This window comes from Schistocerca americana, chromosome 2 (genome assembly GCF_021461395.2).
Source record: "Schistocerca americana isolate TAMUIC-IGC-003095 chromosome 2, iqSchAmer2.1, whole genome shotgun sequence".
Taxonomy (NCBI): domain Eukaryota; kingdom Metazoa; phylum Arthropoda; class Insecta; order Orthoptera; family Acrididae; genus Schistocerca; species Schistocerca americana.
In genome coordinates this window covers 535902196-535924104 of record NC_060120.1, presented here as the reverse complement: position 1 = coordinate 535924104, position 21909 = coordinate 535902196, and the positions used below count along the sequence as shown (strand labels likewise).

The 21909-nt window shown below is 45.4% G+C and overlaps 1 protein-coding gene across 1 annotated transcript in view; it reads left to right on the top strand.

Annotated features, from left to right (window-relative positions):
- Window positions 1–16081: 16081 nt before the first annotated feature.
- The window catches only part of LOC124594151, a 1388778-nt gene continuing 1382950 nt past the window's right edge, over window positions 16082–21909 (top strand). Inside the window, exons 1-2 of the mRNA XM_047132507.1 lie at window positions 16082–16159; window positions 16286–16741. Coding sequence (XP_046988463.1) covers window positions 16082–16159; window positions 16286–16741 — 534 coding nt within the window. The remainder of the gene's footprint in view (window positions 16160–16285; window positions 16742–21909) is intronic.

Genomic DNA, 21909 nt, shown 5'->3' with positions numbered 1-21909 from the left:
AACGATTTTTACATAAACTTTACAGTCTGTTTCATATTACCGTGACTAGTAAATTTCGTTTGTATATACATAAAGTAAAATTTCACTTCGGTCATTTGAAATACAATAGCTTTGCTTATTTTATACGCTTCGACGAGCGGCCAACAGGTGGGCACTTCAGACTTGTCAGTTACGGTATCTCATATAAGCAGTTTGTATTTGCAAAAAAAAATTTTTTTTATATTTGTGAAGCCCCAATGTTACAAGATTCAGTGGAAAGATCTTAAGGTAATGTACTTTATACCCGATGGACGTGGCTTATGATGTAGCCCACGCCGGTTCTACTTGAGAAAAATATACGTGCAGGCAGGCTGTGACTAACACGTTTATTGGAATGAGCAGAAATTTAAATTCTCCTACGGCCGAGGGTAATTACATAAGAGATAGAGAACTGTGAATATCTCTGAAGTGAGCGAGAAAAAATAAGTCAGGTAGACAGGCAGCCACGGAAGACTGAGGCCGGTCGGTGTGGCCGTGCGGTTCTAGGCGCTTCACTTTGGAACCGCGTGACCGCTACGGTCGCAGGTTCGAATCCTGTCTCGGGCATTGATGTGTGTGATGTCCTTAGGTTAGTTAGGTTTAAGCAGTTCTAAGTTCTAGGGGACTGATGACCTCAGATGTGAAGTCCCATAGTGCTCAGAGCCATTTGAACCATTTGAACTATTATTAGAGTTACAGTTATGGTCTCACCCGGTGCACTAATTGTCTGTCTTTCACGAACACTACGACACGCCGTAACACAACTCTCTTGGAATGCTGTATCTAAGTGCAACGTTTCAAAGAAGCACGGCAGGTACTTCTGGGAGCTCCATGAGTGTTGAAAGCTGTACACTGGCTGGCGTTGGAGAACACACTACTGAAGGTTCCAGGAGAGAGTCTGGTTGATGGACCTCGGAGCGGCCGTTGTGATTCCCCAGAGAACTCAACCACGGAGAGCTCATTGTGACCTTCCATTCAGTGGTTATGAACCGGCAGAAATACTGACAAGGCACATAGTTGTGGCGACCTGCTTGCGGCACATGAGACTGCGGAAGAGAAATAGAGTCCGCGGTAGCAGCGCCACGACTATGGATGTGCGCGCTGTTTCCAGCAAGCTCGCCCCTCTTGTGGTGGCTGCCGAAGATTCTGTTGACAACAAAACAGCTTGTTTAATATAATTTATCCCCATGTATGGCGATCACTGATCTGTGTTTGACTAGCAGGTGATATTGTTGGTTAAGACGGACGACGGTTGAAGCGAAGTCACCCACATGACGCGAGTGTGTGACTGTTTGGAGACTAGTAGTCATATAGCGTCCCTTTCCTACAGGGAAGAGATAATAAAGCCATCTTGGTGGTGAATGATGACCCACGTGACACGAGTGTGTGACTAGGTGGCAAGTAGCCGATACTTAACAGCTTATAAAACACTTCTTCGAACGATTCTTGAATATTGTTACTCAGTCTGGAACTCTTGCCAAGTTCGGTTAATGGAAGAAACAGAGAAGATGCAAATGAAAAGCTGGGTTTCGTAACAGGGTCGTTTAGTCGACATAAGTGCATTACGGTAGAGCCCAACTAAATAGTGTGGCAGACACTAAAAGGTTTAACGTTGACATCCCAAGTGAGTTTGTTCCAAAAAGAGTCAACCTACATATTACTTCTAGCCACATACTGGAAAATCAGAGAAATTACAGTTCATACGTAGGTTATCATCTGTCGGCGTTTTCACACATCAATAGCGAATGGAAAAGTCAGAAGGTGACAAGATAGTGGTACCAGAAGTACTCACCACCATACACCGTAAAGAGGCTTGTGAAGTAAAGATGTAAACAGGGTGTCTCAAACCGTTTGGGTCAAACTGAAACAGGTGATAGTGGGTCTACAACCGATTATATTGAGACAGGGAACTGTCGAAAATGCATATTTTTTGTGTTACGGACATACACAGCGCACACCACGTAAGAACAAAGTACCCCGTAATAATTGTTCAAAGTGACAACCGCCAGTCCCAGTGCATGCACGGCAAAGGCCCATGAAGTTGTGCGCACCGTCTCAAAGATCCCTGGTGTCTATTGTAGCCGCACGGGATTAGCCGAGCGGTCTAGGGCGCTGCAGTCATGGACTGTGCGGCTGGTCCCGGCGGAGGTTCGAGTCCTCCCTCGGGCATGGGTGTGTGTGTTTGTCTTTAGGATAATTTACGTTAAGTAGTGTGTAAGTTTAGGGACTGATGACCTTAGCAGTTAAGTCCCATAAGATTTCACAAACATTTGAACATTTGTCTATTGTACCAGGAGAGAGGTAGCTTGGACCATGGCAGGCAGGTCTTCATCCGTTTGTACTGGGGTTTCATAACCAACGTCTTGTCGTAACACCAGAGTAAAAAGTCCAGAGGCGTGAGATCCGGCGATGGCGCTGGCTGTGGAACAGGATCTCCTCTTCCAATCCACCGATGAGGGTACGTGTTGTTCAGGTGTTCGTAGATATTGACTTTGAAGTGGGCTGGTGTACTGTCGTGCTGTAACCATATTTTTTCACGGACTACAGTCTCCAAGAACTGTGATAGCATATCTCGCAGGAACACGAGGTAGCGTGAACCTGTCAAACGGGGAGTCAGCAAATAAGATCCTATTAGGTGGTCTTGAACAATGCCTCCCATTCATTGACAGAGGATCGTTGCTAGTGGCCTCCGATATGGGTGGAGTAGGGATTGTCCTTACTCCAGACATGGCTGTTGTGGCTGTTGAAGACATTACCATAGTTGAATGAGGCCTCACCCGCGAACAGTATAAACTGTATGAGGTTGTGCACTACAGCACTGCGGTGCACAATCCACAGACAGAAGTTAACAAGGGGGTCAAAATCAGTTGGTTCAAGTGTCTGCACGCGTTCTTTATTACAAGTGTGCAGTACCTATTCCATCAGTATTCTCCACACTGTATCCTTCGAAGTGTGCATTTCATGGTCAAGTTGACGGGTGCTAATTGCTGGATTGTCCGCCTAAAAGTTTGGTGTTCGAACACGTTTCTGGTGGGAACCTTGGACGGCTCTCTGTGCCGTGGACGAACCCGTCTCTCGTGGGTTGGTATCCATGGAGATAATTTTTTTTCCCTTAGAATGACGCCTGTTGGGAAAGTATTCTCTGTAAATTAGTGCTACTTTACGGGTGCTACTTCCTGCTGCACTGTACATTAAATACATGCCTGACAACTCTCGTGATGAGTAACGCTCCATTTTTGACTACACTGCATGCACTGTACACAGTAACACGTATCATCAAGTGGTTCAAATGGCTCTGAGCACTATGGGACTTAACATCTGAGGTCATCAGTCCCATAGAACTTAGAACTACTTAAACCTAACTAACCTAAGGGCATCACACACATCCATGCCCTTGGCAGGTTTCGAACCTGCGACCGTAGTTGCCACGCGGTTCCAAACTGAAGCGCCTAGAACCGCTCGGTCACTGCGGCCGGCACACATATCATCATGAACACATCACAAGCTGTTTGATACAAGGAGAACTGACACCAGGGATCTCTGTGTGCGTGCAGCAGAGGTTAATGTGCCAATTCGATGTATGCGGTCGTCACATGACACACTTGCTATCAGCTATGTTGTGTACAGTATGTCTGTTTGATGGTCAGGGGTGTAGGCTGTTCATCACCGACTGCCTGTTACAGTGTATAGCAGATTCCAAGGATCTTTATGAGAGTACAACAGAACTGCTTGCGCCGTTGAAAAATGTGCATTAAACTACTAGTCGTCGCTTCGAGCAGTTACTATGACCTGCTTTTAAGCTTGTATGCTGTGTCTGTCCATAACACGATAAATGTGCATTTCCGACCATAGATTCCTTATCTCAATGTAATCGGCTGTGGACCCACCATCACCTGTTCCAGTTTGATCCAATATGTTTGAGACATCCTGTAAATGCCTTCGTTCGAGAGTTTTGTGAAAATCGATTAAAATGTGTAAAACTTGAACCAGATTTACATAAGCACGGCACTAATTGATACCTACAGCAATATTACGACAACACAAACATCTATTGTTTTTAAGTATAAATAATTAACAAAAGAATAAATAACTACAAAAATTAATACGTAATGAGAAACATGAGGATCAAAATGTAATAGGCCATAAAAAAGTGTAAGTGATAGCACATGGAACAAATATATCGACCGAACAGTCCACAAGTGTACTGCCGGTTGATAGTGTCCATCGGGCACAATGTTTCGGTGATCAGACATGTCGCCGTCTTCAAGTACGCTCTGAGCTGGTCTCCCGGTAGCGCTCGGCCGGCTGACACCCCGTCCTGCCGCGAGCGGTTCTGTACGCTGTCCGTATCCCAGGTCGCGCGACGTCTGCCGCGGAGTTAATTGCCCGCAGGACGCCCCAGTTGCTGTAGCGTTGGTGTAGTTATTCTGTCCGTCCTGGCCGCCAGAACGTTGTGTCTGCTGGGTGTCTCCTTCACTTGCCCCAATTCTAGTTCCCAAACTTAGCTGAGAATATTGGCGTAGTCCTGTTTGATGAGACTGTCCCTGGTACGTATTTCGTTGGCCTCTCTAACGACGCTGGCCCAGTATTTGCAAGTTTTTGCTATAAACCTGAGACGTTCGTTTTCCATTGCACGTGTTCTCCACAAACAGTGTTTCGGGACCACCGACTTGTTGCAATACATTATTCGAGTGTGTCGTTGATTTTCGCAGCGTCGATCTTCGATGATGAGCACTGTTTGTCAAATGTACAGGGGATGGACAAAAATACGGAAACACCCGGAACACAACACATTACTATGCCTAATGCGATCTACGAAAAGCACTGGCATTCAGCTTCCACTCGTCTCTGGATGGATAAATACAGTTTGTGTATGGTTTTTTTCGAGGGAATTTTATACTATTCTTTTGCAAAATAGTGGCAAGTTCAGGTAATGATGCTGGAGGTGGATAGCGATCACGCACTCTTCTCTCAAAGATAGACAATAAGGGTTAATAGTATTGAGATCTAATGACTGTGGTGGCCAGGGGAGATATTCGCAGTGGCCCCGTCGTCTTGAAGCACAGTATCACCATTGAGTAATAAACGTTGTAACATGGAACAGAAGTCATTATCCAAAACAGTGACATACTCGTTGCCAGTAATGCGAACTTACACTATACGGTTGTCCAAATCGTCGCCAAAACCCCGTCACATTTCTCTCTTGCGGCATAAACTCAGCCCAAAAGCCAGGAACGGGAAACATGGTGCAATAAGATTCGTCCGACCAAGTGAGCAGGTGAAACTTCCTGGCAGATTAAAACTGTGTGCCGGACCGAGACTCGAACTCGGGACCTTTGCCTTTCGCGGGCAAGTGCTCTACCGACTGAGCTCCCCAAGCACGACTCGCGCCCCGTCCTCACATCTTTACTCCTGCCAGTACCTCGTCTCCTACCTTCCAAACTTTACAGAAGCTCTCCTGCGAACCTTGCAGAACTAGCACTCCTGAAAGAAAGGATATTGCGGAGACATGGTTTAGCCACAGCCTGGGGGATGTTTCTAGAATGAAAATTTCACTCTACAGCGGAGTGTGCGCTGATATGAAACTTCCTGGCAGATTAAAACTGTGTGCCGGACCGAGACTCGAACGCGGGACCTTTGCCCGCGAAAGGCAAAGGTCCCGAGTTCGAGTCTCGGTCCAGCACACAGTTTTAATCGGTCAGGAAGTTTCATATCAGCGCACACTCCGCTGTAGAGTGAAAATTTCATTCTAGAAGCGAGCAGGTATTCAGGACCTAACACAGTATCCTTAGATTGTTGTATGAATTGCTGACAGGGCAAAACAGCTGTTGTTCTCTCCAAGGACTACACTGGGAAGATGTCTGCTAGACGACGACTCCTACAGGAAGATCAATGCTGACCGCACCCAGAAGGTGGAAAACAAGAGACCTTCTCAAGGACTTGAATTTACCAGAGGGGGTCGTTATCACAAGGACCTATGCAGCCAATACTTTATGGGCTCCCTAAGGTCCACAATGCAACACATCAACAAAAGCAATACGGGGTTAACGGAATGTAGTCGAATTAAGTCTGTTGATGCTGAGGGAATTAGATTAGGAAATGAGACGCTTAAAGTAGTAAATGAGTTTTGCTATTTGGTGAGCAAAATAACTGATGATGGTCGAAGGAGAGAGGATATAAAATGTAGACTGGCAATGGCAATGAAAGCGTTTCTGAAGAAGAGAAATTTGTTAACACCGAGTATAGATTTAAGAGTCAGGAAGTCGTTTCTGAAAGTGTTTGTATGGAGTGTAGCCATGTATGGAAGTAAAACATGGACGATAAATAGTTTGGACAAGCAGAGAATAGAAGCTTTCGAAATGTGGTGCTACAGAAGAATGCTGAAGATTAGATGGGTAGATCACATAACTAATGAGGAGGTATTGAATAGAATTGGGGAGAAGAGGAGTTTGAGGCACAACTTGACAAGGAGAAGGGACCGGTTGGTAGGACATGTTCTGAGGCATCAAGGGATCACAAATTAAGCATTGGAGGGCAGCGTGGAGGGTAAAAATCGTAGAGGGAGACCAAGAGATGAACACACTAAGCAGATTCAGAAGGATGTAGGTTGCAGTAAGTATTGGGAGATGTAGAAGCTTGCACAGGATAGAGTAGCATGGAGAGCTGCATCAAACCAGTCTCAGAACTGAAGACCACAACAACAACAAGGTTCACAAAGATGAGGGCCCGTTACGCTTCATTGCCAGCAACTTCAAGGCTCTTACATACTTGCTGGCAAAATGCCTTAAAGATTTAGTAAGCCAGCATCAGGCCTACAATTCTGGGGATTTTGTGAAACGTCTCAACAGCATCAGGGTGAAGGGCTCAGATATCATTGTTGAGCTTCGACTTCGTTTCTCTTTTTATCATGGTACCTATACAAGATTCACTTGATCTCACTGATCAGAGTTTTTACAGGAAAACCACCGAATTATTTAGGCATGTCCTGACCTTCACATATTTTCTGTTTGACGGGGAATTCTATGACCAAACGGAGGGAGTCACAATGCGAATGCGAATTTGTATACGGTTCACTTAGCGGGAGAAGCCGTGAAATTATCCAAATGGCAATTAATTTGCTTTTTTCTTAATATGAAAGACAGTTCTTCATCCGGCCCTATGGAACGGATAAACGCCGTAACTTTTTCGCACATTTGAACTCCATTCATTCGAACACCAGATTCACTATGGAGACGGGACAGAAGTAAGACTAGCATTCTTTGACACCGTGATGAAGAGAAAAGGTAATGGCCCCTGGGTCACGGTGTATATCGGAAGAAAACCCACACTGGCCTCTACTTGCACGCAGACAGCTTCGACCGCACTGTGCAGAGGAATTCTTGTCAGAGCTTGACCAGTTTCACGACGTACTTCTTCAGCTGCTTCAGGCGGTAGTCGCGCCGCCACCTGTTCATCTGCGCTGACGATGTCCACACCACGACAGTTGTAAACTTGGGAGTGGGGGCAAAGTTAAGTCCCCTCTCTAGAACTGAAATCGCATCTCCTCTCAGTTGCGTGTCAGTCAGACTGATGACAATCTCGCAGGGGGTCTCCAGCGATTGTTTGTCAGCGAGACGTATAAGTTATTGATGTCTGATGTCCTACACCCTAGTGTTGGTGACCACCCAGGTTCCACCATCACTCGAGGCCCTGGTCCAAGAATCAAAATGATTGTCCAGTTGTAAATGTAGTTTCAGTAGTTCTTAGGAGTTCTTCTCAAGGCTCTGGCAGGCGAAATATATCATCTTACATAACAAGACAAGGCCGGCCTGCTTCTTGATTTTCCTTGCTGACGCTGTATGGACGTGAAGCGTCACTTAAGGAAAGATCGGAACAGCATGCTCGGCGGCTCTACTGAAATGTACAGCTCTCGGAAAAAGGGATCTTCGGGATCACAGCTTTCAGAATTTCTCCATGCTGCGACGCATCTGCTCCCCGTAAAGAAATGGGGTACTAAAAACTCTGTTGCACAGGGCGCTCACCATCTAAGATGCAGAGAGTCTTACCGGAGAACTGGAACATCTCATAACTGCGTTCTGAAAAAAACAGTCACTCGGAATGGAAGATTAGGTGCGCTCTCCGCCCCTCCACTGCAGTACAACCTGTGGATACGTAGTCACGGAAGGCACGGAAAAAGAGGCAGCTGTTTCCGTTACCACGGTACAGCTGCACGCTATCGGGAAATATATGGCGCATACTGAAAAAGCACAGAATAAGAACACTATTTATCTCACCAAATTAAATACGGGCAATATCTGGGATCGTCAAAGATTATCTACGTTTACGGAATGCTGAGGCATATCAAATTCCGTGCCAGCGTGGCAAGTAAAATATTTTCGCTCTCTTTATGCAAATATGCTCACATATTTACCTCAGATACAGTGGTAACATTAAACGACGCCTCTCTTGCGGACCGGACGCAATAATAAAGGCTATATTTTTGCTTGAAATACGATTTTCCGATGACGGAGAAAAATATTTTCTTTGATAACCGCTGGTGTCGTGGAGACACTAACGCATTAATTCTAAAATCGATTTTTACGACTTCGTTCTGTGAGTGAACGTTTTTTCTTAAATAAGATGACAATAAAATGACATATTGTAACCTTAGTGTACCGGGAATTAAATAATACACATTTGGCAGACGTGCACACATTCACATGTAACAGTAAAACATATTGGTTATTTTACACGTACAAAAAACCAACTACACTAATGCTCATAAATTAAAGATAATTGCAGAATGTGGTGCCACACGACGTGGCACTACAAAAAAACTGGCGCTAATATCATATTCACACAGGAAACACACACGACACAGATCTGTACGTCCACGGTATTGGTGATAAGTTGAGAAACCCGTCCCGAAACACATGTGCTGTTTCCTGAGCATGTACCCCGACATCAATATGGAATATGATCACCATGCACACGTAAACAGGCCGCACAACGTGTTGGCATACTCTCGATCGGGTGGTCGAGCAGCTGCTAGGGTGCAGAGTGCCATTCTTGTACCAGTGCCTTTCGGAGCTCCTGAAGTGTCGTAGGGGTTTGAAGACGGGCAGCGATACGTCGGCCGAGAGCATCCCAGACATGCTCGATGGGGTTTAGGCCTGGAGAACAAGCAGGCCATTCCATTCGCCTGATATCTTCTGTTTCAAGGTACTCCTCCACGATGTCAGCCCGGTGGGGCCGTGCGTTATCATCCATCAGCAGGAAGGTAGGACCCACTGAACCCCTAAAAAGGGGTTTGCAAAAACATACTGTTGCAAAATGACGTCCCAATACACCTGACATGTTACAGTTCCTCTGTCAGAGACATGCAGGGGTGTACGCGCGCCAATCATAATCCCACCCCACACCATCAAACCACGAGCTGCATGCAGGTCCCTTTCAAGGACATTAAGGGGTTGGTATCTGGTTCCTGGTTCACGCCGTATGAAAACCCGGAGAGAATCACTGCTCAGACTATACCTGGACTCGTCCATGAACATAACATGGGACCACTGTTCCAATGACCATGTACTGTGTTCTTGACACCAGGCTTTACGGGCTCTCCCGTGACCAGGGGCCAGTGGAATGCACCTTGCAGGTCTCCGGGCGATTAAACATGGTTCTTCAGTCGTCTGTAGACTGTGTGTCTGGAAACAACTGTTCCAGTGGCTGCGGTAAGGTCCCGAGCAAGGATACCTGCAGTTATCCGTGGCGTCTCCCGGGACTGGTGGTGAGATATCGGTCTTCTTCTGATGTTGTACACTGTGAACGTCCCGTAATGTAGCGCCTGGACACGTTTCTTGTCTTCTGTAATCGTTGCCATAATCTTGAGATCACACTTTGTTGCACACGGAGGGCCCGTGCTACGACCTGCTGTGTTTGACCAGCCTCCAGTCGCCCTAGTATTCCACCCCTCATAAAGTCATCAATATGTGTTCATTGAGCCATTTTCAACACAAAGTCACCATTAGCACGTCTGAAAACGTCTGCACACTTACTCGCTGCACCGTACTCTGACATGCACCAACACATCTCAGCGTTTGTGGACTGCTGCCAGCGCCACCGTGCGACGACCGCGGGTCAAATACACCGTATGGTCATACCCCGAGGTGATTTAAACCCGAAAACCGCCCACCAGAGCGTTGTTTCACCATGGATCAGCATTATCCTTAATTTATGAGCATGAATGTATATCCGTAGAAATAATGCAAAAATAGCACGGAGCTTCTTCTTTCGGTGAATGCAAAAAAATGTTCAAATGGGTGTGAAATCTTATGGGACTTAACTGCTAAGGTCATCAGTCCCTAAGCTTACACACTACTTAACCTAAATTATCCGAAGGCCAAATACACACACCCATGCCCGAGGGAGGACTCGAACCTCCGCCAGGACCAGCCGCACAGTCCATGACTGCGGTAATGCAATTTTCTATGGCAGCACTGGGTGTGCATAAGGATACGAAGTCACCTGTCGTTTCATCGCATGAGGCTAAAATGCGCGAAAGATATAATGCACTACGCATATGGTTATGTAACTACATAGCGGCAAAAAAGAAAGCTTTACTTGTGGTATTGCATTATTTTTAAATCACGTATATGATTAAACGAACTAATTGTAATTTCATTTTATCTGATTATGTAATTAAAGTTACTTATTGCAGTCACAAAATTGGAAGTGCTGTATTAACTACCACTTGAATGACCGCAGCATCCAGGCATCACGCATTCGGTAGTCTCGTTGGCAATTTTAATCTTTTGTCTAACTCTTCATTAGGTTACAGACTTGCAACTAGAAGTTCTCAGACGCGAAGGAATTACAGACATTGGCTGCGAAAGGGCATTGATCTAAATCAGCGGGGAAAGTTGAAAAATTTTTACCAGGAGGGGACTCGAACGTGGGCTGCCTGTTTACTAGTCAGATGCGCTTACCACTGCGCCATCCACACAGAGGGGTCAGCACAACTGCACTGACTACCCTAGCACGGACACCCTCGATTTGTCAACTTATTCTGCACACTACTGATATAGTGCCGCTGCTCATTCTCCTCATTACTCGCTGCATTTCGCCGATCCCCATAAGAGTTCGAGCCTTGTATGTGTCCGCGCTGAAGACAACATTGGTCGTTCTCGCCATAGCTGTATTTATGTGTTATCTGTTCTACGAGGCACGTGGAGTACTTTAGAAGTTGGGTCTGATGGGAGGCGCGTTGTAGGGTGGTTCGTGCAGTTACATATGCCTCCTAAGCAGGAGACCTCGCTTCGAGTCCTAGTCTAGTACAAATTTTCAACTTTCCCCATTAATTTAAATCACAGCTCATTCACAGCCAATGTCTGCAATACCTTCTCGTCTTAATTCATGGTGGATGCTGAGTCAAAGTTGTGTGTGTTCTTCCGGACATGCCCGAAAGACCAATTTCGCCAGAATACACTGTTTTGATCTGTAGAGCTTTTTCGTCTTCATTGTAGTTAAGAACTGAAAAGGGAAAAAATCATTAGCAGTTAAAATATTTTGAAAGGGTTCTTCAATAAGCAAATACAATTTCCTTCTCTTTTCAGCCATAATGTTTTAGTGTTGTTTGACCACCATCATACGGTTCCCTTTATTTTTGTTAAAAGCACAAAGCATAGTTCACGTAGCTGTATGACACACGAAATACAGCTGATATTCCGGTAACATTTGTGATCTCAAATATTTATAGTTTTGTTTTATGAAGTTGGTGTCGTACAGCTTTAATGACTGTGATTACACGACTGTAACGGTATATTTTATTAGAGACGATAGATTTCGGTCTAGGATCCAACCGTCATCTGGTCCAAAAATCATCTCAGCTATGCAGTTTCGTAATTGGAATAATAGTTATGAGGTGTACATTGTTCCATCAATGTTACTAGCTGTCTACATGTAACATTATGTCCATCCAGTCTCATAGACGTTAATGTGTCACAATTTAAAAACCACTGCGAAGTTAAATGGACATAATGTGCACGTATATACAACTCATGTCAATGACGGAGCAGCCTCGTAACTGTCATTCCATTTACGCAAATGTATATCTGAGATGGTTTTTGAATCAGATGATGCGATGATACTAGACCCAGATCGATCGTCTCCAATAAAATATACCATTACAGCCGTGTACTGCATAACGCAGTTCTCAACATTTAAAGTTTTCACGTTGTTAAGATTCTATTGAAGTGCTCTCGCAAACAGACGACATGGTAGGACATCACTGAAATATGTATTTTTGCAAGAGGGAGAAAATTGTGTTTATTCAGGCACAATCTTTTCAAAAGCATTTATTTGCTGAGACAAAAACGCAAGTGAAACCGAGCTTTCACCTCAAGCTGAAACCATGACACGCTTACACACCAATTAAACTAAGTTGCTTTACGCATAAATTAGCCAGGACAAAAATTGACCGAAAAGTGTTATCCGAATTTCATGACAAGTGAATATATACAGCTAGGAGATCATTAAAGGTCATGATAGACACAGCTGGGTGTGAGAACAGCATTTGCACGTGGAAGTTTAGCGCGTGTTCCGTGAGGAGATGACGGTCACCCAAGGCAGTAACACACCCTAGTATTCAATGTTGTTTGCTGTCCCTTCCTGTAATTCTTAATTGTCACACAAGAAAAAGGGTCGAGTCTACTGAGGAAATCGTCACACAGTGGAATACCTGCAGCAGAACAATGAGGACGCTGTTGCTAGCGTCCCGAAGGCAGCGCTGTTGCTCGCAGTTTGATAAACCGGGCGCAGAGTTGCGTCGACGTCAACAAAATAAGGAAGGTTAGGCGGTATCATACCTTCGACGAGAGGTGAAACAAAACTCAGATTTGGGAAGGATGGTAAATGAAAAAGGTCGTTGAGGCGTTTTTGCTGTCTTCACCTAGGAGCTTCCGAATAGTCGCGCGATATCACACTCGCTACCACGACCAAAATCTACACACACTCTGCGCTATGCTCCGCTTGAGACAAATTACGCCACGTATTGCTCCGCATATCTATCGGGAAATGTTTACTGAAGGACTCTGCACCGGCACACACGTAAAATACAGGTCACCAGCCTCGCTTTGACAACCAAGAGAGGGTTAAGACTCTCACAACTGTGAAGCCAACAATTAAATGCTTTTTAGCCGTATAACTACTCTCAGGAAGAAATACCGAGATCTGAGGGCTGGTCTGGAGTATGGTCACCGCCAACAATGTAATTCATCGTCTCTAGTCGGCTAGTAGCAACCCCTGCCGACAATCACGACAGCAAGAGAAGCATACTGTTCAAAGTACCAGTTATCACACAAAGTACCAACCTCAGATTCCCACGGAAACAAGTACACGGTCCTGTCACATCAATGAGACCACCGCCTTCGTTCGACATCAACTTCAAATATCCGCTCACAGAAGGCAAGCAGCAGCACTGACAGTGGAGGGTACACAGCGTCACAAAGAGTCTGAAAAGCTTATAAGGGTGCTGGAGGTCATGGCGTGCTTAGAAATAACTGTTAAAGAAAAAAATCGACACGTTACGTCGTTTCCGACTTAATTAAGCGTTGAAGTTAGCCGACCAGACCGTTGCGTGCGCACATTTAGGAGGCCCACCATATAAAATTAGTGTCAGTTGTTCTCATAGCATAGATGGCGCGGGTGCGATCCTTACTACCGTCCCATGTTTAATTTTTGTATCGTTCTCTTGATCGATTTTAGGAAACCAATCGGAGAACACGTCTGGCAACACCGTCTCCGGCAAGCCGCTTGAAATTGCGCGTCCAACGGCCTGATTGGTTAATCTAAATGCGACATAACTTGGAAATCTCTCAACGCATCGAATTTTTTTCTTAGCAGTTATTTCTCAGTACACCCTCATAAGCTTTTCAGACTGTTGATTACAAAACAAGTCCTCTGTGTCCAATCCAACGATTTGGGAAAAATTCGTGAAGATATGGTTCAAATGGCTCTGGGCACTATGGGACTTAACTTCTGAGGTCATCAGTCGCCTAGAACTTAGAACTAATTAAACCTAACTAACCTAAGGACATCACACACATCCATGCCCGAGGCAGGATTCGAACCTGCGACCGTAGCGATCGCTCGGCTCCAGACTGCAGCGCCTAGAACCGCACGGCCACTCCGGCCGGCCCGTGAAGATATGCTGTAGTACATCATGCACTGTGAGCTGGACAGCCACCATGTTGGTACCACAGGTTCCTCCTTGTCTGCACAGGAATCTCTTCTAGGATCCGTGGATGATGGTCTGCTAGGAGCCTGTGACACCTGTGCACGTTCAGTGTTCAGTCTTAAAAATGAGCCTGTGAGCTGATTGTTCACTACCCCTCAGCATATTTTTACACTCCAAGAACGCTAACGTTGCGCCTGAAGAAGCCAACAGGGCTTGCCAACAGACCAATAGTGCGTGTTTCGGCGGTTTACCCGGCTATGACTGGTAAATATGGCTTCATCACTAAACAAGATACATAATGCATTTGGAGCATCGTGTCTTAATGTTCACGTACAGAAGTTGACACGATTCTCATCATCGTTTCCATGTAGGTCTTGGTGGAGAGAGATGTGATAGGGATGGAATTTATGTTAGTGGAGAATGCGCAGGGCACCTGTGTGACTCGTGCCAGTTTCTCGTGTGATTGAGCGGCAGGTGACGTGCGGATCAACTGCAAATGCAGCAAGAACAATAATTTCACCCTGTTCTGTTGTCACTTGTTTTCTTCTTTTAGGTTGTCAAAGTGTTAGACTACCACTTTGACGTAACCTGGTTGAAGAGGTTGATAAATAACTGACATCATGCTTGACGTTTGTTGGGATATGCTGCCGCATAGACCGTACAAGAACGAACCGCATTTTTCTTGCACTCTCCACACACCATGAGCATTGGACTGTCACTCACTAGCTGACTAACAAGTCGTAATGCACTGAAAGAACACACACGCACGCCATATCTCGTAAACGACTCGCGCTGTAATCCTGCGGCAAAGAGGCTGTGTTCCATTCATAAAAAAATGTATGTTTGTACAAAAACACTTTCTAAGTATTACTGCAATCTGTGTGTTCGCTAACAATACGAGCCCCTGACTACCATTCCATTCAGTAAAAACCGCATATTAGTAGAATTTTCCATTTCCGCAATATTTATGGTGCAAGTTTTAGGCGATTAACCCTGCGTACGATTTTATGTAAGGCCACCATATTTGCTTCCATGTCAAGTGAAACGGCAATATACAGTATTCTGCTTACCTTGCACTGTGTCGACTACACTATGTATTGTTTTGTTTCCACTGTGTTTTCGTGGATTCTGTGTGACTGATTTTAATACTTGTTAATTATTTCAATATATCGTAACTGTCGTGTATATAGCCGGTACTAGTCTGACAAAACCTATTGCGGACAGCTTGTACTGTTATTAAGGCAGATGTGCAGTGGTGGAAGAATGAACGATCCACCTTTTCGATTGCAGAGTCACACTTTGTCTTCAGTATCGTTCAGTAAACCGGAAGTCCGCTCCCGGTAGCTGAGTGACGCCGGCACGGTAGCTCAGCGTGTTCTGTCAGAGGGTTAACTGCCCTCTGTAGTAAAAAACTGAGTTAATGGATCAACGACGAACTCAAACGGGTGTCTTGCGACGTCCACCCTGAGCAGATACAACGAACCAAAGCGAACAAAATAAGAATTTTAAAAAAATGTGGTCAGCGCGACAGACTGTCAATCCTAAGGGCCCGGGTTCGATTCCCGGCTGGGTCGGAGATTTTGTCCGCTCAGGGATTGGGTGTTGTGTTGTCCTTATCATCATCATTTCATCCCCATCGGCGCCGAAGTGGCGTCAAATCGAAAGACCTGCACCAAGCGAGCGGTCTACCAGACGGGAGGCCCTCGTCACACGCCATTATTATAGTAAACCGGAACACAATAAATCCTAGACCGACAACAAGAACATTAACACGACAAGACGTGAATATTTTGACAGACTGCAACTTTTCTTTCTCATCGGGGTTAAAATGACGAAGTGCCTTATCCGAAGGAAATGCCACAGCGGAATCAGTTCCTCGCGTTTATTAGAAGCGGCGAGACACGGATAGGAATTGTACCGGCGCGGTCGCGGGTATGGGAGATTACCGTCCTGCTAAGAGGCCACTCGGAAAGGGCAGAACGCGACCGACGGCGGATGTGGAAAGGGGCGGACCTCTAAAAATATCGAGGCTCTCGGGATGGGCGGCGGATAGAGCAGGTGGGGGTTGAGAGTGCGAGAGACAGGCGTGCGCTGCGAGTGACGTCAGAGCGCCGTGCCGAGCCCGTTTCCACGGCAACGCGAGCCGGCGGGCGTCAGCAGCGCCGCGCGCGGGCGTCGGCGGAAGCTCGGGGGTGGCGGGCGGCGGCGCCCGGACGCTCGGCGCGGCGCGGCTGGGCTGGGGTAGGGTGCGCTCGGCGCTGGCGGCGGCAGTGCGCGGGCAGCCCCCTGCCGGTGAGCCACGGCGCGGTCAGCGTGGAGAGCAGCGGAGGCGGCAGCGGCGGCCGCGGCCCAGTAGTGCCCGTGTCTGCCCCCTCCACCTCGTGCTGCGGCCCTCTCCCCCAGCGGCCAGCTCGCTCCTCCAGCGCCCTGCCCGTGGGCAGACCTGTTGCCACGGTGCGGAGGACCCGCCAGCGCAAGACGCCGCAGCTGCGCCGGTCGCTGACCGCACACTCTGTGAGTACGGCAGCCGACACGCCGCCCTCTGTCACGCTGACGCCGCCAGCTGCCAGCTGCGATCCGCCACAATCGATAGCGCTGCGAGATCTGACAGTGACGGCTTCCTCACGCCGCGAACCAGCGTCTGACCGCCACCGAAGTCCCAGCTGCTGTTAAACCTCGCCGTTATGTGCCCATTCTACGGATATTCGCCTTTCTAACAAGTGTCATTTGGGACAATCCCTGGGAAGGGAAGCCAGCCACAAAACCCATTCCTATAGTCCACTGTTAATCCTATGACCAGGATTAGAAAACAGGACGAGTCTAAAAAATATATAATTACCCTACATAAACGCCCCATTATCTGAGCTGTGTCTCTCACTGATTTGCAAGCCTTTGTTTTCCACTCCAAATATGACGTCTCTAGAAGTGCTGTGGAGCCTTCGTGTTGAATTATAGCAACTTCAGCTTTTACTTATTTCCGACCAGGAGATTGTCTGTGGCAATCTAGTCGATATGTGTAAACAGTGTCAGAGCTACTGTCTAAACTTGCTGTGTCCAGTTCCACGACAGTTTACTGAGTTATCGGAAGTAATTTCTCTGTAAAAGACAATACTGGAAGAAAACGTAAACTTTTTTAGGCAGGAGCTCATTAAATAGCCACTAAGAAGCCACTGGCATGTAAGCATCAGTTGTCTTCAATTGCGTCTAGTAAATCGGTGTTATGGGAATTGGATAGACGTAAAATTCAGTGTAGTATTTCTATTTTCAAGCTTCATGCAGACCACAGCGGAGCTATAGTAACGAAATTCAGGCTCCCGAACAATGAAAGTATGTAATGTTCGAAGAATTTTATTTTTAGACTGTTTCATTCCACAGCAAGAGCCTACATGTGCAATATGTCAAGGAAAATGTAGAATCTGAACCGTATATTATTGTTCGTAAAGCACAACACAGGTTATTTAGCTGTGTTGTCAGTGATATTATAACTTCCCTTGGGTGCTATTACTGTACCGAGGGGAAAACAAAATCCATTCAGTAGTCTGGCAATGATTTCATCAAGGAGACAGAATCTTCCAAGACGACAATGCCCCTCAACACTGTAACAGTTGCAAATATCTAACACTGAAATGATGAAAATGAGATGAGAGTTGTGCATTACCCGCACGTCAATCTTAATGGATTATAATGTCATCGACGTGTTCTGTTCTGTATTAGCAAAAGATTCGAGGAGTTTTAAACATGTTCAGAATCTCGGAAAGAATTGTAACAGCTTCTTCTAGAGGAGTAGTATCAAACTAGTTGTTTGGTCAACCTTCACATTATTTTTCCAACCTTTATGCTTTTGTATTATTTTGATATACCAAATGACTGTTCTTTGCCTTTCGTGATGTCCCTTTCACATTTCCGTCGCTTTTTTCAGATGGGCAGTAATAGTTCTGTGATTCACTCTTCGGCTACCATCACCTTCACTGCGTGCGACATGCGCCTACACAAAGGTGAAATGAATATCGTATACTCCCACAATGACGCGCCTATGCGAAGAGGAGCGCTAAATGTCAGATGCCGCAGCAATGTTACAGACGAAAAAAGAAATCGGATTGCACAGTTCTGGGAGCTCCTATCTCATACTGCGTCTTAATTCTCACAGCAGAATAATTTTCGACAAGATAGCATACAGCTGTACTGACGATGCTTCGGTGTGATATGCGTCTGGTGACTGCATAATAACTGAACATACAAAAATTTGGTTTTCCTAAATTTGTCAACAAAAAATGTATGGCACAGTCATTTCGAAGATTTCCTTATCCCTGCCAAACATATATGTAACAATATAGACATAATACAAGTGGGACAGCCACGTAGGAACACATTGAAAACTTGGTTCCTGTATTGTTTACAAGAAACTAGTCTGACCACGCTGACAAGATAATACTCTCTAGCGCAAATAACATATTGACAGCTGAAAATCGACGTTTCCACGGCCATCGCGCGGCTGCAGAAGTGGAGAGACTCAGTTTAGCGGGAAGGTGAACTACCATAATATTCACCTCACTGTAACCGTTAACATGGAAAGCGTCGATCGTATTCTGCACCATCTATGTTGATTTCCTCTCGCCTCTAGTTTTCTTCTTTCATTTTTTTTCAATTTTCTACAAGCTTTTACCTCTACACCGTCTAATTTTGGGAGTTTCAGCGTAATGCCGAGTCACGCAAAAAACGCGTCGCTGCCAATGCCGTCACCAACGAGACGCCTGAAATGCTGTTCCGGTTATATACAAAGAAGAACATGTTGCGCATTTTTGTTGCACCCTCCGACATTAGTCTAAAACTCTTCACTGAAGGGTTCTTTAGTAACGATAATGTAGAGACTGGTTATAAAGTCTGTATATCGCTGTGTGACATACAATTTTGTGACGGACCTCACATTTATTACTCGGTATTGTTGCGCAATACGTTCTTCTCAGCATCAATTAACTACAGCACAATGGCAATGTGTGACGTGTCACGTTGGGAACTGCTCTCTGCATAACAGCTTGCCGCGACGTATCGTCACCTAAACAGGCAGTTGTACAATATTATTAACACATCCAAATGAATTCGTATGCAGAAAAGAATTGTTGTTCTCCATAACTGGAGGGACGAGTTGACACCTCTTCTGTTTTCCTTAAGTGGAGGAACGGCTCGACACGTACAATAAATCTACAATTACTGCTGCAGTTTGTGGTAGTTCGGACCTGGCCTTAGATTCAATTTAAACTGAAGACACTCTCGGCTGAATCAGCATATGAAGATCTACGATGAGCTTACGGCTGCCATGGTATGTTGGTAACCCCGTGGTCTAGCTGCAGCTACAGCTGACGTCATTGGCTGCGCCGTCGCTTGGCGCTGGCAGCATCTGCGTGCCGGCTGGGCTGACCCACGCCGCCGGCCTACACCACGGTCTCTTCACGTAATGCGTCATCTGGTGAAAAGTGCGTGTGGACAAAAAAAGAATGTAAGATAGGGACCAGCCGAATGAGGCAGTGCTGTTGTTAAGACACTCATCTCGTATTCGAGAGTATGCGGTTTTCCCCGTCCAGTCACCCTCATTTAGCTTCTACGTGGCTTTCCAAAACCATTTCAGACAGACGGCGTGATGGTTCCTTCAGCAAGACCATGCCCGTCCACCTGTCCTACACTCATCAAAACATACCTACACCGTGTGTCCCTCCAAAGAGACGTCAGGAGAATTTTCTCTTGTTTCAGCAAATATTAGCAATTCCGGTTTTGCAATGTGTAGCTGGAACAGCCCAAACAAATACTGCTCATCACGCTTTGCACGCGACGTCCCGTGTCAGTGGAATGGGTCGATTTGTTTCCCGGTACGAGGAACAAGATTTTTAATGCAGTCCACCTGATACAGCAGTCCGAAGTTGGACTATTGCGAATTCCTTTTATCGATATGTAGTGATAGGGACAGGAAAACACAAAGAATAACCAGTAGTCCAGTAGTTACTTGCGCGCCGCCATGTCTCGTGCTGACTGCTCTTGCCATGCAGCAGCGCTGCTCGGTCGCTTCTAGAGTACTGGCTGTTCTTCCCGTTTTACCGTCCCTCTTAATGCATATCAGCAAAACGAATATAGTACTAGACTAATGTGTGACAAATAAAATTCTGATTTAAAATTTTTGTGTGCAACGGTCAACAAGCGGACGCTTTCTATTAACTGAGCATTGCACGAAAGACATGATGAACAGTATTTCTTGGGCTGAGTCATGCTACACACTGCAAAAAATAAATTGCGGATAACTGCCGAAACACCAGAGGCAATGCGCCTGACAATTCTTAGGAGAGACACCCAGTATATTCTATGTGTATTTGAGCTATCTGTTTTCATTGTATTATGATGACAAATCCTATGTGATTTGGATGTGATCCCCGGCGGAAAACATAAAATACAAACTAACACGCTGACCTGTACCCTCCTATACCTGCTATTTGAGATTTAAGGATCATTTTCTCTTATATCACATGCGGTATAAAGGTAAGACCCTTGAAATAGGATGTTGAGTATATTTGACACCTTTTATCGAAGTGGTTTCTTTGTTCTCTAGACAACATTTTGTGATAGCTAAAACATTTAAGACAACGTTTTCACCAATTTATGTTGGTACTGAAGTCATATTTTTGACAGATATGAAAATCCTATGATATGACCTGTTCGTGTAGCGTAGCGAGCAGCGCGCTAGCTTGCGACATAGGAAGGTGAGACAGATCTGTACTGAATGGTCCAGTCAATTGCTATTAAAAATAGACAATTTCTCAAAAAAATTGCGTAAGTTTTTTCTCAACGGTTCTACATGCTTTTTGGGGAACTGAAACCGAATTTCATGTTTCTGCCTTGTAGGAGGTCGACTTCACAAGGAAAACGTAAAAAACCTCAAACTTTTCGCTTTCTTTTCAGTTTTTTGGTTATATTTAGAAAATGACCACTCTATGCATAATTAAAGTAGGCACAATTTTCTACAGAATGCAATAACGAAGTCTAATTTTCTGATGAGTAGTAAGGCGCTCGAGCGCGCTGAAAAGCAGCATTCTTTTGCCTCATCCCCTGCAGTTAGAAAAGTATACAGCTTACCAAGAAAAACCCCTACACCACGTGAAAGTACATTAAAGTTCCTACAAGAGGCGTCTATAACATTCAATTTTATCAAAAAATTCAAAAGTATCCTCCACGCTCTTCAACCAAACGACCCCTCCTACCCGTCAATCTCTCATCCACGCTGTACATTCGGCCATTTGATCTCAAACGAGGTTGTTTTGAATGAATGAATGGAAAAGAATCTTTGATGAAAACATTAACAAATGATATTTACAGCATTTTAGGTACATGTCACTGAACATAAGGATGAATACGAAATCTGCACGTAGTAATGTACAAATGTCACGAAATGAGCTAATGTCGAGCGCAGATCTGGATCACCCTCCGAAAAGAAAGGAGTTTAGTGATGGAACATGTGTACAAAAGACAGATAAGTGAACTATCGGTGTAAGACGAAATACATGCACTGGTGTCATGTGCACAGGTGAGCAGATCTTTTACTCGTTTCCATTTGGCTGTTTGTGGCGCAGGCGATGTTTCTTGGGTAGTAAAAGGTCTAGGTGAAGAAACTTGCACAATGGAAGTTCAAGGCAAAGTGTCGA